Raw genomic sequence first — 18,188 nt, 5'->3', positions numbered from 1 at the left:
TCACAAGAGACTTACATAGTAACATCCTGACAAAATAAGAACGATAGAAAATGGAATGAAGACACACACAGGATAACTAAGAGTTTGTTCATTGTAAATCAGAAGTGATATAATCATCATTGTTAGTAATTAGAAATCTTTCAATCTTTGAGTCTTTTAAACATTAAGTCCTTTTTTTAAGAAATCAGAACCACAGTATATTGCATGCTTGTCACATGCCAGGCACCTTTACATATATTATTTTACTTAATACTTAAAACTACCCAGAGAAGACGTATAGTCTCAGATATTCTAGCCAAGGAAAACAGAGCTCAGAGACTTTTAAGTATATGGTCTATAGGCACACAGAGAGAAATGACAAAACCAGGATTCAAATCTTAGTGTGTTTACTCCCAAGTGAATGCTTATTAAGGAGTTTTTCTCCCGTGATAAATTTGAATATGTGGGCTTTAAGAATTCTCTTTCTCCCTTGGCTTTACCTTGAATTTTAGAGCTAGTAAAGAAAATATTTATAAATTCTAAAAGCATGCTGTCCAACTAACAAATTTTGTTAAAAACAAAACAAAAATTGCATTTTCCAGTTGGCAAATGGGAGAAAAGTATTATGAATGCCCAGTTGGAACAGCTTTAGCTTCATGCCCTGTGTTTTAGGTGAAGATTGACAAAAGAGAGCAAATTTATCTTTATTATTATTTCTTTTCTGAAAAACTATTTTTCTTATTGGGTTATAGATTTACAATCTCTAAATAATCTCGATGGCCACATCTACTTTAGTCCAAATGGTGTTTAAAATAATAGAATAAAAAATGACAGTAGATGATCTGTACCCACACTGTCATGTAGTGGTCTGCACCCTGCCACCATTCAATACTTGGTCGGGTCCAATGTGTTTATTCGGCTTTGTATTAGTCAGAGTGAGAAAGTTCAACCAGTTTTGTGAGAGTTGAAACGAAGCAGAATACTTTGCTGTGTTTTGCCCTTTGTTAATTAAGTAATTGAGGTCTTATTGATTGTCCAAGTAGAAGTCATATGCCTGAGCAAGATCTCCTCTGAACCACTTGTGTTATCTGTTAATTCGTATGGAAAGTTCATTTGCTCTGTGGTTTTCTGACCTCCCCATGACCCTTGGGTAGATAGTTACCCTTTTCTAGTTTGCCACTTTGTCCTCAACTCTTACCTCCTCAATGGCCTATTTTCTTCTTATCTTCCAAATACATTTACTGATTCTCTCCCAAAATGGCTTCTCACAATTATTTAAAGTTCATTCATTACTTACTAAACAAGAAAATCTTATTTAGAAATAAAGGCTTTGTTGAATAAACACACTTCCTTTGCAGGAGAATATTTCAGGCAATTCATGAACATTGAGAATACAAAAAAAAGAACTGAAGACCAGAATATTTGAAAAAGAATGTATTATTAGAAAGTTCCATTCTAGATGTCACCTAGTATCTTCCTGTTTCTACTCTCTTCTTCTTATCAAACTCTTCTCCACTATGGCTGTGATCTCAATATTCTAAGTCCATCTTTCCCAATGTTTTCATTAGCGGAAAAAAAAAAGTGTTATGCCCAGAATTCGTGATCCCCAAAGACCACCAGGGAGCCGAGTCCAATGCAAAAGCAAAAGAGCCTTTATTCGAGCTAGCTCGAGCTCAATCCCCTACCTGCACCGACGCAGCAGTGAGATACCGGGGAGAGAGAGCGAGTTTCAAAAGCACAAAGGTTTTATTGGGGTCTAGGGGCAGTTGGTGAGGTAATGGCTGTGGCCTCAGCCGATTGGCTGGGGAAGGGTCGTGGCCTCAGCCGATTGGCTGGGGAAGGGTCGGAGTCCTGTTAGCAGGTCGCCGGGCATGTTTTGATCGGGAAGTTTGAACGGTTGAGTGGGAGGTTACTCAAGGGGAGGAGGCGTGGTCAAGGTGGAGGACACAGAACAAGATGCAGTCGGCCAGTGTAGGTCCGCCCTTTCAAAAGAAGAAGAGGAAGGAAGGAAGGGAGGGAGGGAGGGAGAGAGGAAGGAAGGAAAAGAAAGAAAAAGAAAGAAAGAAAGGGAGAAAGAAAGAAAAAGAAAGAAAGAAAGAAAGAAAGAAAGAAAGAAAGAAAGAAAGAAAGAAAGAAAGAAAGAGAGAGAGAGAAAAGAAAGATGACGATATATATCTAACGCACTGAGATAAATGAAAAAGGTATCTGGCTCAAAGTCCCTGTGCTCCAGCTCTTCTCTGCCATGCCAATGGCTGAGGGGGTTGATCTTTCCCAGCACATTTGTAACCCCTTTGTGGCACACAACTGTGTCACAGTACCCTGGAAAGGAAGCTGTGCCCAGGCACACTGACACTGAGATCACACAGAGAATTATCATTATGGAACTAGTGCTTATGTGCCCTTACTGTGTTGCCTGTGACTTACACTGTTATCACATGGCCATGTGAACATCATGAATAATAGGACACTCTTAATTAGGGGTCTGCCTGCCCATCCATCTGTCATTCAACTATCTAACATTTACTGATTTCTTACAATTTGTCAAGCATTCTCCTCATACCATGGAGGATCCAGTGTTAACTATGTTTTAGATCTGGACCACATGGATTTTTCTATTTAATTAGTTACAGCCTACTTGGCATTTGAAATGTTGTACAATACAATTTCCAGAGGATAAGAAAAGCTCAGACAACCAACAATGTCTGCCATCCCAGAAAACAACCTAAATAATTTAGAATAATGAAAATTTGTCTGACCTGCTTTGTGAAGGTTGTAAAATCCTGCTTCTTATATAGATGAAAAAAAAAAAGGATTGGCTGAAAGCATCATTCTTATGGTTTGAGATTCTTAGGTGGGAGATTTGCCACAAATGTGAAGTACTATTATTTATCCTACATACTCTATGCTTTCTTCCACCTGCGAAGTTTGGCTAAAGAATAGTTACTTAAGTGTAGTAAAATAACATGCCAAAGCTAATACATAAAATATATACAATCATATCCCCCATATAGACAATATAGGCTAGCGGATTCTCTACTGTAGTACCGGAAAGATGGTAGGTTACCCTTTTTGGGTCACTAAGAATCAGCACAACTTTAGTTGCTGTCCTTCATGCACACATGGAACTCACTGGGTCTAAGTAACTGATCTGGTGCTATCTCCCCAATGTGTGCTTCTGTGTCCTGTGTCCAGCTGCCCTGACAGAAGAGATGGCACACCTAGCAAAGTTATCCTCTCTTTTCTTGCCCATGGATTGGGTCTTTGATCATTAGGCAACTTCAGATTTTGTACCCTTCCTCTAGAGGGGTGGTATAGAGGCATTCAATTAAATGATTTGTATTCTATGCTACTTAGGATTTAAATAGGGAGAAAAGATTGAAATGGCTGTATTAGAAATATGTTTTAGATTTTGTATGCAAGATATAGAATGTATAGGATTATAAAATTTTTGAATTGTGGCTTCTTCAAGGAAATGTATACCATATTGGGAAACCAGCCATCAGCATTTGTGATTAGTCTTGATGCTAGCACTACCTGGAGGACACCAAGTGATGAAGAGGAGCTTCTTGTGTGGTTTCTTCTCCTGGAAGAATTTATAACAAGACTAGGATGAAATGATCTTTCCACAAAAAGTCACAGATAATATTAGTTTTTGTTTAAGAGAACGTTTTGTCCCAGCTGTGTTAATCAAGAGCCAGAAAAGACTGCTAGGCATAATTAGTTAGGCATCTGAGTAATTTAAAATTAATAGAGGGATCTGGGGCTCCTGGGTGGCTCAGTCGGTTAAGCGTCTGACTTCGGCTCAGGTCATGATCTCACTGCTCGTGGGTTCGAGCCCTGCGTCGGGCTCTGTGCTGACAGCTCAGAGCCTGGAGCCTGTTCTGGATTCTGTCTCCCTTTTTCTCTGCTCCTCCCCCGCTCACACTCTGTCTCTGTCTCTCTCAAAACTAAAAATCATCAAAAAAATTAATAAAAAATAAAAAAATTAATAGAGGGGTCAAGCAAAGACAGATGGATGTGGTTAAAAGGAAAAACATGCTGAATCCAAATTAGAAAGACATTTGTTCTGTGAATAAGGGTTGTTTCTTTCATTCATAGATACTTTACTTATTAAAATTGATTACAAGTGTTATAGAGAGGTCTTGTAATTCTCATAAAAGCTTCCTACATAAACAAGTGTGCTGTTTATGTCAGTGTTTTAATCACAGTTTATTTTTTTTATTGTAGCATATATATGAAGTAGTGGTTTTGTCTCCTATCCTGTAATACTTCTAGGACTATATTGATTGTTCAGGAATTGTGTTAACCCTTTAAGATTATTGCCTACAATTCAAATACTTGCTATTTTATGAAACATGTTTAATTTATGGACTGAGCTATCAGACTTTATTCCAGTTTTTAGGACCTACTAACACCCACTTATTGTAGCCAACTTTTTCTTAAAAAGGATAAAGATCAGATATTTTATTTAGCCAACATACATTCTCCAAGAGGTTTATAGATAATCAGATATTTTAAAGCAGGTATTAAAAAAAAATAACTTGGGGCACCTGGGTGGCTCAGTCAGTTAAGCATCCAACTTCAGCTCAGGTCATGATCTCACGGTTCATGAGTTTGAGCCCCACGTCAGGCTCTGTGCTGACAGCTCAGAGCCTGAAGCCTGCTTCGGATTCTGTTCCCTTCTCTCTCTGCCCCTCCCTGCTGATGCTATGTCTCTCTCTCTCTCTCTCTCTCTCTCAAAAATAAATAAGCATTGGGGCGCCTGGGTGGCTCAGTCGGTTAAGCGGCCGACTTCAGCTCAGGTCATGATCTCGCGGTCCGTGAGTTCGAGCCCTGCGTCAGGCTCTGTGCTGACAGCTCAGAGCCTGGAGCCTGCTTCAGATTCTGTGTCTCCCTCTCTCTGGTCCTCCCCCATTCATGCTCTGTCTCTCTCTGTCTCAAAAATAAATAAACGTTAAAAAATAAATAAGTAAATAAATAAGCATTAAAAAAAATAACTTTATGCCCTTTAAATGCCTATTACAATACTCTTCATCTCTCTTGGATCTTGTCCTAAAACTTACTTTGCCTCAGGAGTCAAAGAAGGCACATTAACTAACTCAGGGTTAACTTTTACAACCGATATCAGAGTGAAACTTAGAGACACTGATAAAGCTAAGCTTTGAGTTAATTAATTTAGCCTTAACCGAAGCATAGAGAGTATTGAGCTTTCCTAGTGTTCTTCCAGACTTACCTCTTAATTAGCAGCCTTAGGCTTTACAGGCTTTAATTAATGCAATTGCTATACTTAGACCTTTAAAAAAAAAAAACTAAATGTGGTTATCTTTGTCATCACTGTAGGAGCAGAAACTTGTCTTTCTTTGTTCCCCATATAGTCCTCATTTAGTAAATGAAATAATAATATGAAAGTATTTTTTAAATACCCCCTCTCCACCCAAGCAAACCTACACTTCCAGTTTGTTTGCTATTAATGCTGTCCTCACTCTACTAGTTATTTATAACAAAATGTCCAAGAAAGATAGAGATTTCAGGTTGCAAAAGAGTTGAGTGCCTAAATAACAGTGGACACATTTTTTTTTTAATTGAACTATAGTTGACACACGTTGTTACATTAGTTTCAGGTGTATTACATGTGATTTAACAACTGAGTTTATGCCCTACTCACCACAAACATAGCTACCATCTGTCACCAGACACACTCATTCCTTTTCGTACTCCCTCAACCACCTTCTGTTATGACTCCAAAAATTTTTGTAAAGTGTTTTCTTACAGGTGAGAAAGAGGAGAAATGTGCTTAAAAGGAGACAGAGAAAGAGAATCAATACAGGCTGCTGAATTTTTAAGGTGAAGGTGATGATTAGAACCAGGTCCTGAGGAATCTTTGCACTTAAACCTTCAGTCATCCTTTAATAATTGCTTTTTTTAAATTTTAGTTACTTAACTATTAAACATTCCAAGCTTGTCCCCACTTCAGGACCTTTGTAGTTTCAATTTCTTCTGCCAGAATGATCTTCCCCAAGTTATTTGCAAAGCCTGCAATCTTACCTCCTTCAGGTGTCTACCCATATGTCATTTTAGAGAGACTTTTCAGACCACCCTTTCTAAAATAGGGCTCCCCATTTTGAATTCTCTCTAGTCCCTTGAGTTCTTTTTTTTACTTCATTACACTTGACTACTTATTGTCATTTTATAGTTCAATTTTATATATTTATTTCATTGTTTATGTATTTAGGGATGTGTCTCTTCTCCCTACCGTATCTTCTGTGCCTGAAACAGCACCTGGTTTATCATAGGCACTCAGCAAATGTTTGCTAAATGAGTGACACACTTTGAAAGTCTCTTATCTATTCAGTTGAGTCCATATTCCTCAACTTGACATTCAAGGTTCTACACAATAAGACTGTAATTCAAGTTTACAGTCTTTTATGGAAAAATAGGGCAGAAACGGAAGTTAGGGACAAATTGTGGAGTACTGTAAATACAGACAGAGATTATAGAGCTACGGCTTTAACTTTAGTCTGACCAGTGGAGATCCTCATGGAGTGTGAGCCTTCTCTCTAATCCCATGAATGTGCCTAAGAGGATCAGGGAATGCAGTACCCTAGGAGTACCCAGGAAGAGAGTCCTATTATAGTAAGCAGTTTTTGAAGAATAGAAAGCTAAAGCAACCTCACCTAAGGCGTTCCTTCGTATCAGCATGATGTATTGGGAAATGTGTATCACTATTCATTCAGTGCCTTCTCATTGCCTATTGACTTAGAAATAAACTCCAGTCTTTCACCTTTCAAGTCCCAGTCTTTCCAAAAATTTCTTAGTATAGAAAATACTTAATATAGAGATACTAAGAAATACTACGTGCAATCAATAGACAATCTAAACAGACTACCTTTTTTCATTCTTGGGTATCTTCTTTCCTACCTCTGTACCCTTTTCTCATACCATCCTATCCCTCTGTCCAGAGTTCCTTCTAGAGCATGATCTCCAACTGTCAAAATGATATCTTTATTCCCTAAACAAAAAAGTGAAAACTCTCTCCCTCCTTTGAATCCTTTTCACCCTTAAATGCCTTTCTCCCCCTATATTATAATCAGTTGTATAATTTACCTTACCATTCTGTAAACTTCGTGAAGGAGAAATTTTCTTATAGTCGTGTATCCCTGTAACACTGAATGCAGTCCTTTTCCACAGTAGATGTGACAGTGTTGTCAGTGTTACAGAACTGAGGTATTTCCTTTGAAAGGGACTTTAAGATTAGATCTTCTAAGGAGAGTTATAGTTTAGGCATGGAGACATATACTACCATTTATTTAGTGACTTTTGCAACTAATGGTTCTTCACAGCTATTAACAGAATATTGATAGCAACTTAACTTAGATTTACATTTACATTAATATTCCTAGCTGTATTTTCTGTCCCTTTTCTGTGTCCCCACCATCTTCCAGTAACTACTGACAAGCAGGTACATAACAGGCACAATGCAGTCAGCCCTCATTTTCTAACAAAGAGAAAAATGCCATTCCCAAGATATAAAACTCAAGTAGACAGTTGGATCAACAAGCCAGCCACTTTTAAGTTAGTGTAGAGTTGTTCTTAGAATTTATTGTGGCTAGCTCCTGAGTGAACAAGATGAACGAAATAGTGAAATAACAAACCTGTACTGTAACCACCTCTGCAACTGAATCATCTGTTGTCATGGTCTTATATTTTATTCTTTGGCCTTAAATCTTGAAAATGCTGGCTTGATTGTCCCATACAAAGAGGTTCATCCATATACCTAGCTGTATTCTTTTCTGTGTTCATGGTACAGAAACAAATAGGAGTGTGTCAAGAAGAACACATTGTGTTTATTTGTAAGGATGCAGAATGTTAAAAAAAAAAAAAAACAAGAACATTTAAAATTAAGAAGAGGATTTTGTTTTTCCATCCCTAGGGACCAAGAGGACCAGATGGTCTCATAGGGGAACAAGGTATACAAGGTTCCAAGGTAAACACTGATTTTCTCATTTCATAAGCAGTTAAGTTTTTTTGAGCCTTCCTTACAAAAGTATGGTTCTGAATTTTCTCTTGGTATAAATATGAAACATACATAGAGTTTTTATTACACACAGAGAAATGTTTTCTTTTAAATATTGAACTACATACTTGATGCCTTATTTTCTTGTATGTGAGTGTAGGCTAGCATGTATAAGACCATAATTCACATTTGTATTAATTCCTCTGGTATTGATACTTTGTTAGGGTGAAAAAGGAGATCAAGGAAAAAGAGGGCCTTATGGTCTTACTGTAAGTAGTAAAACATTTAACATTAAAGATGAATGTGTAAAATCTTCCCCATTTTTCTCTGTGTGTGATTAATAATTGGTGAGGGAGTTACTTGACCCAAGCATTTTCTTCCTTCTATAGGGTAAGACTGGAAACCCTGGAGAGAGAGGAATTCAAGGGAAACCAGTAAGTAATAAAGAATAATTACGCAATGAATAAATTTTGTTCAGTTTATTCTCTGACACAACTTTTGTTACTATTCCACGTGCTAGACTAAGAGAATACCAGCTCTTTTCCTCCTTCAGTCGTTAGGGTGGTGTTTTACTTGAGCAAGTTGCATCCTCATTGTAGGGCTGAGGTTTACCCACCTATAAACTGTTGATATAACTGTTACTTTTACTCTACCCTAGGTATGATTAATTTTTCTGTAAAATCCATTTTAAAATAAAATGGCGCAATATTGTATAAATTAATGGAATATTGATAAAGCTAACATAACAAGAAACTTCTTTGAGGCTTCTTGCCTACTTTCATTTTAAGTCCAGTGCTCTTCAGACCCTTGGAATGTGGATGTATGTCTGTCATCATGCTTTGCCGTGGCACTGCTCTTAGAGTTTTTAATATTAGCGAATGCTAAGTATTTTCCTACTATCAAAAAATCTTTTCAGAAGTATATAGTTTTTTCCCTGAGTGGCAACAAGTTCTCTTTTATGGTCATAGCATAGAAACAGGCAGGAGTTTGTCAACCAAAAGAAGATCACAAGGTCTTCGTTCACTAACTGAAGGGGAGAAATGTTAAAAACAAAAACAACAAATATATATTTAAATATATATGTATGTATTTGTATATATATAAATATATATTTTTATATATGTGCATATGTACACACATATATGTGATAGCACATATATAAAAATTTTGAGCACATAAGCTTAATTGTATGAGCTTTCATACATTTCATACATTTCTGGTTTTATTTAGAATCGTGATTTTTATGATAATTATAATTTTAATGATATTTTGCTTTGTCGTGTACATATGCATACTCAATTTAAAATTCTAAAATTAGATAATAATTTAAATGGCTGGCAACTGAAGAGCCAGAAAAGGATAAGAGAAAAATGTCTTTTCCTGCTATAGCAATTGTCACTAATGTCATTGCATTTATGTGTTCCTCTTTGAAATCTGCTGCCCCCTGCCTGTTGTTTCCCACAATGGCATTATATTTGACAGTGGTCAAATCTAAAACATCAGAAACCTAAAAGAGAAAAATGTATTCAGGGAAAGAACTTGTGTGTGACAGTGTTATTAACTGAAGTCATCCCCAAAGAATATTCTTTGAGTATTAATATTCATCATCTTGGTTTCTGTTATATCAATGCAAATGTTATTTCTGTAGATATTTTCCATTTTGCTACACTGTATACAAAGCTAATATGTAGCAATGCGTAGAGAAATGTGGAGCCCATTGAGTTCATTCTTTTCATTGTAAAGAAATTAGGTCTAGAGAAAAAAAATTACTTACCTATTTTATATATTGTTGATATTCCTTAGAATTTTATTTTTATTTTCAGCCTATCAGATATGCCTAGATAAATATGATATGTGATGTTTGACTTCCTCAATCAAATAAAAGACATTAGAACCATTTTGTAACCATAGCTTAAGTCAAGCAATGCATAGACTCCTGGAAGAGTAAAATTACTTTAGTGGATGACATGTATTGGATGTTAAATCATGGATTTATAGTAGTTATTGAGGTTTACATGGCTCTATACCTATATTGTCTTCTTGATTGAACAGAAATAGGCTTTTGAGATCTTAGGGAAGCTAGGATCAATCAATCCAAGAAATCCAGATGTCCCCAAAGATTTATTTGATCCTACAGAGAATAATCTCAATGTCTCTAGTCATTTATGCAACTGTCAACAAGCAGGCAGCGCTATATAATAGAAAGGTCAGATTGACCTTTGTTCCATTACATCCTCCTAATAGCTATATAGTTTGATTAAATTGTCATAATTCTAAAGCCATATATTAAATGAAAAATGGTAACACATATAGTATTCTGTTTGTCAAGATAGCCAGGAAAAGTGCATTTGTTTATGGGCCAACACCATTTCCTATACTTGCCTTCCATCCATGTGTAGATCTGGCTCAAAGGAGAAATCAAGAGGAAGGGCCATGATCCATTGTGTTATTCAGGTGTTAAAACCTGAGTAACTGTTTTTCGATTTCTGAATCTTATAAAAATTATAACTATTGGGCCCCCTGGGGGGCTCAGTTGGTTGACTGTCCAACTTCAGCTCAGGTCATGATCTCACAGTTTGTGGGTTCAAGCCCTGCATTGGGCTCTGTGCTGACGGCTCAGAGCCTGGAGCCTGCTTCGGATTCTGTGTCTCCCTCTCTCTGTTCCTCCCCCACTCGTGCTCTGTCCTGTCTCTCTCTCAAAAATAAATATTTTAAAAAACTATAACTATTTTTAATATTTTTTTAGTCTAGATATTCTTTTAGTTGATGAGTTAGGGCTGTTAAATCTTCAACTATGATTTTGTAATTTTGTTTCTCTCTTTAATTTTGTCAAATTTTGCTTTATATATTTTGAAATGCTATTTTTAGAGTATTCACATTTATGGTGATTATGTCTTCCTGATCAATTGATCCCCTTTTATCATTATGAAATATTCCTCTATATCTCTGACAATAGTTTTTATTCCTAATAATACTATTTATTTTTGAAATCTGCTTTATTTGATTAATAAGTCTGTTCAGACTTCTTTCACTTACAGTTTGCATAGCCTATTTTTTCTGTTCATTTACTTTCAACCAACCCATCTGTGTTTTGGCATTTTTAAAAAAATTTTTTTAACATTTATTTATTATTGAGAGACAGAGAGACACAGAGCCTGACGCAGGGCTCGAACCCACAAACTGCGAGATCATGACCTAAGCCGAAGTCAGTTGCTCAACCAACTGAGCCACCCAGGCGCCCCAAAGTGGTTTGGTATTTAAAGTGAGGGTCTTATAGTTGGGTCTTGCTTTTTCATTCATACTGAAAATCTCTACCTTTTAATTTGTGTTTGGTCCATTTCCATTTAATGTATTTATCAATTTGGTTGTACTTTGGTCAACCATTTTATGATTACTTTTCCTTGTAGTGGTGCTGTTGTTGTTCAGTGCCTTCTTTTGGCAACGAGAACTCCATTTTAATTTAGATATTGGCTTTTTAGCTATACTTCTTTGCTCTATTATTTTTTTAAGTTTATTTATTTATTTTCAGAGAGAGAGAGAAAGAGAAAGCACACAAGCAGGAGAGAGAAACAATCCCCAGCAGGTTCCATGCTATCAGCACAGAGCCCTATGCACATCTTGATCTCATGAACCATGAGATCATGACCTGAGCAGAAATCAAGAGTTGGACTCTTAACCTACTGAGCCACCCAGGTGCCCCTGCACTATTATTTTATTAACCACTATTAAGTGGTTATTCTAGGTCAGGAGTCAGTAAACTTTTTCTGTAAAAACAAGTGCTGGTCTAGATTTGACTCCCAGACTGCAGTTTGCCAGTACATATCCCAACTTTCTGTAGTCTTCTTAGAGTTAACAGTAATACTTAACACAAGTGTAAGAAACTTGCAACCATATAGACCCATTTACCACCAACTTCCTGTTGTTTATGCCATAATTGTTTTATGTATTATATCTGTGTGTGCTATAAACCCCATATTGCAAAGTTAAAATTTTGCTTTAATATAAATGAAGTATTTTGGGTTTAACATAAGTGAAATATGTATTCTATGATTTTGGTGGGGGGAAGTAGTGGGTTTTTTTATCTATGCATTTAGTTTTTCTGATGTTCTCCATTCCTTTTTATAGATATACATTTCCAAATAGTATCATTTCCCTGAAGCCTATGGAACTTCCTTTAGAAGTTCTTATAGTCAAACTCTGCCAGTCATGAATTCTCTCAGTATTTTTTTTTTTTTTTTACAAAAAATGTCTTTATTTCACTATCATTTTTTTCTTATACATGAATTTTTTTTAAGTTTTTATTTTAATTCCAGTTAGTTAACATACAGTGTTATATTAGTTTCAGGTATACAATATAATAATTTAGCATTTTCATACATCACCCTGTGCTCATCACAAATGCACTCCTTAATCCCCATCATCTGTTTTTCATCCATCTCCCAACCCACCTGCCCTCTGGTAACCCTCAGTTTGTACTCTATAGCTAAGAGTCTGTTTTTTTTCATTTGCCTCTCTCTCTTCCCCCCCCCCCACCCTTTGCTCATTTTTTTTGTTTCTTAAATTCCACATATGAGTGAAATCATATTTTTCCACTGGATATAGAATTCTGGGTTGACAAGATTTTCTTTTATTTGTTTGCATTCAGCACTATGAAGATGACATGGCCATTTTCTTATTTCTGATGAGAAGTCCACATTTATCTTTATTATTGTTTCCCCCATATGTAATATATCATTTTTCTCTGGCTCCTTTCAAGATTCTCTCTTTAATTTTGGCTTTTGGTAGTTTAAGTATGATGTGCCTAGATTATTTTCTTCACATTTATTCAGCTTGAGATTTGCTGAGATTCTTTTGTATGTATGTTTCTATTTTCACTAAATTTGGAAAATTTTCCACTTTATTTCTTTCGATTTTTTTTCTATTTTATCTTCTTTCTCCTTTCCTTTTTCAATTCCAAGTAAATATATATTAAACATTTTGATATCATCCCTTAGGTCTCTGGGGCTTTTATTCATTCCTATTTTAATCTTTTTCCTTTTTCCTTTTTTCAATAGAGTAATAGGACTCTATCTTCACTCACATTTTAAGTCCATTCAGTGAAATTTTATTTATGGTTTTGAATTTTTAAGTTTTATTTCAGGTGTTTAATTATCAGTTCTATAACTTCCATTTTTTATAGATGCTGTCCTGAGATTTCCTGTTTGTTTATTCACCATAAGTGTATTTTTATTTACATTACTGAGCATATTTTAAATAGCTACCTTAAAATCCTTATGGGATAATTCTATCTGGGTGATCTTGAGTGTGGTTGTGTTAATTGCCTTTTCTTGTTAATATGGGAAATTTTTCCTGTCCAGTAATTTTGAATTATATCTTGGACATCTTAAATGATTTGTTGTAGAAATTCCAAATTCTGTTATATTTCTTTAACGAGTGCTCTTTGTTTCATTTTGGTTTTTAATTTGGCAAATTCTTTACTTGACTGCTTTTAAACTCCAGATATTCTCTCCTCTGTGGTAAATGGCTGCTGAAATATCTGTCCAGTTCTTTTAAGCTTTGCTGGGCTGCTCAGTTCTACCACATCAATACATACTTCAAATGCCAGCAAGAGAATTAGGCAGAGGTTATACTCAGAACTTCAGGCTCCTCCTCTCTGACTTTCTCTTCCATCACTTCCCTACAGCTATGGTCATTCCATATTCTACCCTCTGGGTCTCCATGCCAGTAAGACTGCAGGTTTTTATCCCCCTTTTTTCTTAACTATCCTACATAACTTACCTTCTTTGTGAAAAGCCATATTTAAAAAAAAAAATCAGACAGTGAAATTCCTTTCTTCTACATGTAGACCTTTCCACTCTAAATTTTGCCTATTTTGGGTCTTTCTCCAATGTTTTTTAAAAATATTTTGTCTTGGGTTTATAGTTATACCTGTATAAGTTGGTTTGATAGGAGCTATTGGCCAATATTGGAAGTGGAAACTCCTAACGGTTCTTCTTTAAGTAGTTTTCTCTGGAGGAACTCAGAATAATTGAGAAAGATTTATTTCTTAATCTTTACAAAAGAAAAAGTAATTCTTCCTCCCTTTTCAGATAATGATGCACATAGTTTTTGTAATCCTACAATGAAATAACATTCATATGCTTCCTTGCTTGTTCTCATAAAAAGTCTCTGAGGATGATCTGTACATTTACTGAAAATGGAAAAGGCATTGAATGATTTCTTGTTGAAATCAGTAAAATGCAGTTCAGTATAGTAGATGAACATGGCATTGGAGTCAGACATTGGAAGTCAAATAGTGGTTCTGCCACTTAACTAACTGTTTTTGGCTTTATACAAATTATTTAACATCTCTGAGCCTCAGTTTTCCTGTCTTTAAAATGAGATACTTTCTATAATTATATCAAATGATGTTCATTATGTACTTGGCATAGGCTCTCAATATATAGCAATCACATACTTGTTCTTCTGGTCATCATTATTGTAGTTGCTGGATTGAAGTAATGGAACAAGATGTTCTACTACAAAGAATATATTTTCAATAGTATCTGAAAAGCCTTAAAGGGAATTTTTATTTTGTATCAGCTTATGCTTTCCTTTTCTGTCTCTAATAAAAATAAGTAGAATCCATAGATTATTTCATAACTTTGCCAAACAGCTTTTATGCACCAATGACATCATTAAAAGTATATATTAAGCTTGATATTGTATACAAACATACTTCACAAAGCAAATTGGGCAGACATTATTCAAGGTTCTGAACTTCTGCTCTATGTGTCAGTTGGTATACCAAGCACAAAGGGAACCCTTACATTGATTCTGTCTCTTCATTTTGGAGCCTTAATGTAGGCAGCGTATGATTTTCATGACTGAAATAGGGCCTCAGTCAGATGTGAGTCTGTGATTTTACATATCTTCCTTTCCTTAACCAGAGAACCATACACAACTAAATATAGCATTAATGGCTATCACTTGGAAAGCTTTATGTTGCTAGGAGTTTTTAATATCTTTACTTCCGATTTAATGTCATATTTTTCTTAGCTTTTAGTTTTAATATAAAATGGTGATTGTGATCCACCGTATATTTGCCAACCTTCCCAAGGTCAATAATGTAGAGCAGGCAAATTGCAAATAGACAAGGGCAGTATTTTCTACATCATTAACAGTCATCAGTGTCTGGCACATCGTACATGCTCCACAAATTTTTAAATGGAAGGATCAAAGAAGACGTGGAATTCTATTTAGTTTTACATGCTATTTTAGAATATACCTCCACTTCTGAGACTCAATTTAATGGTACCATAGATGGCATGGTATAAAAATAGGGGAAAATAAAGGATGTTAGCTCAATTTAGACATTTCTGGTCGTCTAGGTTCTGAGACTCCTATGCCTCTCCAGGTCTTAAGGGCATAAGTTATACTTACTAATATATCACAAGGTTATTATTTTTGGAGGAAAAATCATTTTCATATCAATATTAAAGGTACAAAATCTAAATTTGAAGTAATTCTGGATATTTGTCACTGTATATTAGTGGGGACTAAGTATAAGAATATAGATAGATATAAGGAATTCCTACAATTCAACAACAAAAAACAACTTGATGAAAACATGAGCAAAAAGACTTGAATAGACATTGCTTCAAAAAAGATATGCAAATGGCCAATAAACATATGAAAAGATGTTCAATATCACTAGTCATTAGAGAACTGAAAATCAAAACCACAATGAGATACCACTTGACACCCATTAAGATAACCACTATTAAAAAAAAAAAAACACACACACACATTTGCATAGAAGATAACTAGTGTTGACAAAGATGGAGAAAAATCAGAGCCCTTGTGCATTGCTGGTGAGAATGTAAAGTGGTGGTGTTGCTATGGAAAACAGTTAGGTGGTTCCTCAAAAAGTTCAACATAGTATTACCATAGTATCCATCAATTTCACTTTAGATATATATCCCAAAGAATTGAAAGCAGGGACTCAGACACTTTTATACCAGTGTTTATAGGAACAGTATTCATAATAGCCAAAAGGTAGAAAAACCAACTATTCCATTGCTGGATGAATAGATAGATATACAAAATATGGTATACATATAAAATGAAATATTATTGAACTTTATTAATGAAGGAAATTTTTTAAAGTTTTTCTTTAAAGTCCAGTTAAACATACGGAGTAAATAATAGTTTCAAGTGTACAATATAGTGATTCAACATTTACATATATCACCAGATGCTCATCACAAGTGCACTCCTTAATCACCATTGGCTATATAACCCATCCCTCCACTTACTACCCTTTTAGTAACCAGTTTGTTCTCTATACTTATGAGTCTGTTCCTTGGTTTTCCTCTCTCTCTCTCTTTTTCCTTTTGCCTTGTTTGTTTTGTTTCTTAGATTCCACATGTGAATGAAATCATATGGTATTTGTCTTTCTCTGGCTGACTCATTTTGCTTAGCATAATGCACTCTAGTTTCATCCATGTCATTGCAAATGGCAAGATTTCATTCTTTTATTTATTTATTTATTTTTGGCTGAGTAATATTCCATTGTGTGTATGCACGCATGTGTGTATACCACATCTTCTTTATCCATTCATCAGTCTATGGACTCTTGAGCTGATTTCAGCTGTTGTAGATAATGCTGCAATAAACATCAAAGTGCATGTATCCCTTTGATTTAGTGTTTTTGTACTCTTTGGGTAAATACCTAGTAGTGTGATTGCTGGATCAAAGGGTAGTTCTATTTTTAACTTTTAGAGAAACTCCATACTGTTTTCTAGAGTGGCTGCACCAGTTTGCTTTCTCACCAACAGTGCAAGAGGGTTCCCCTTTCTCCACATCCTTGCCAACACCTGTTGTTTCATGTGTTGTTGATTTTAGCAATTCTAACAAGAGTGAGGTGATATCTCATTGTAATTTTGACTTGCATTTCCTGATGATGAGTGATGTTGAGCATCTATTCATGTGTCTGCTGGCCATCTGTATGTCTTCCTTGGAAAAATGTCTATTCATGTCTTCTGCCCATTTTTTAACTGGATTATTTGGTTTTGGGGTTTTGAGTTTTATAAGTTCTTCATATATTTTGGATATTAACCCTTTATCACATATGCCATTTGCAAATATCTTCTCCTATAGGATGCCTTTTAGTTTTGTTGATTGTTTCCCTTGCTGTGCAGAAGCTTTTTATTTTGATGAGGTTCCAATAGTTTATTTTTGCTTTTATTTCCCTTGCCTCCGAATACAGCTCTAGAAAGATGTAACTATGGCTGATGTCAAAGAAGTGCTGCCTGTGTTCTTTTCTAGGAGTTTGATGGTTTCCTGTCCCACATTTAAGTCTTTCATCCATTTTGGATTTATTTTTATGTATGGTGTAAGAAAGTGGTTCAGTTTTATTCTTTTGCATGTTGCTGTCCAGTTTTCCCAATGCCATTTGTTGAGATTCTGTCTTTTTCCCATTGGATGTTCTATCCTGCTTTGTTGAAGATCAGCTGCCCATATAGTTGTGGGTCTATTTCTGGGTTTTCTATTCTGTTCCATTGATCTATTTGCCTCTTTCTCTGTCAGTACCGTGCTGTCTTAATGACTACAGCTTTGTAATATAGCTTGAAGTGCAGAATTGTGATGCGTCCACAATGCTTAGATCTCTGGCCACAACTTTATCTTGTTCTTTCATTTGGGATAAATTCCTCTGTCTTCTCATATTGTCTAAGTCTCTGCTTGCTTCTGTGTGTTAGAAAAGCCAGTTATGTCTCCTGTTCCTGAAAGTAATGACCTTATGAAGAAATAAGTTAGTATCCAGGACCTGACACTTCAGGGAGTGTCTCCAGTTTGTGCTGCATATGCCCTGCTATTTTGTTCCAGCTGCTCTACCCTTCAGACTGTTCATCGACAGAGGCTTCTCTTGCCTGCTGTGGGCAATTATTGGTCCTTGGCCTGAATGTGGTGAGTTGTAACTAGGTGTTCTCTAGTCTGCTTGTGAAATGAGACCTGTCACCACCTCCACCAGAATTGAGACCCTGCAAAACTCTCTAGTAGGCAGATGTGGTGTGGTCAGGGATTTGTGTTGGTCTTCTTGCAGAGGAGCCTGCCACACTGGGACTGAGGCAGGCATGACCGAGAAAGGCAGTTCCACCAGAGTGCAGGGTGGTGGGGCTTAGTGTAAGCATGGTAGGCAGACAGTGCCAGCACT

General features: G+C 35.9%; 1 protein-coding gene across 5 annotated transcripts in view; it reads left to right on the top strand.

Annotated features, from left to right (window-relative positions):
• Positions 1 to 18,188, top strand: part of COL24A1 (collagen type XXIV alpha 1 chain) — a 397,210-nt gene that overhangs the window by 239,165 nt on the left and 139,857 nt on the right. For all 5 annotated transcript variants that reach the window (XM_045478122.1, XM_045478119.1, XM_045478121.1 and 2 more), the window contains 3 exons: positions 7,910 to 7,963; positions 8,218 to 8,262; positions 8,383 to 8,427. In XM_045478122.1, the coding sequence (XP_045334078.1) occupies positions 7,910 to 7,963; positions 8,218 to 8,262; positions 8,383 to 8,427 (144 nt within the window). The remainder of the gene's footprint in view (positions 1 to 7,909; positions 7,964 to 8,217; positions 8,263 to 8,382; positions 8,428 to 18,188) is intronic.

Source organism: Leopardus geoffroyi, chromosome C1, assembly GCF_018350155.1.
Source record: "Leopardus geoffroyi isolate Oge1 chromosome C1, O.geoffroyi_Oge1_pat1.0, whole genome shotgun sequence".
Lineage (NCBI taxonomy): Eukaryota > Metazoa > Chordata > Mammalia > Carnivora > Felidae > Leopardus > Leopardus geoffroyi.
This window is presented reverse-complemented; position numbering and strand designations above follow the sequence as displayed.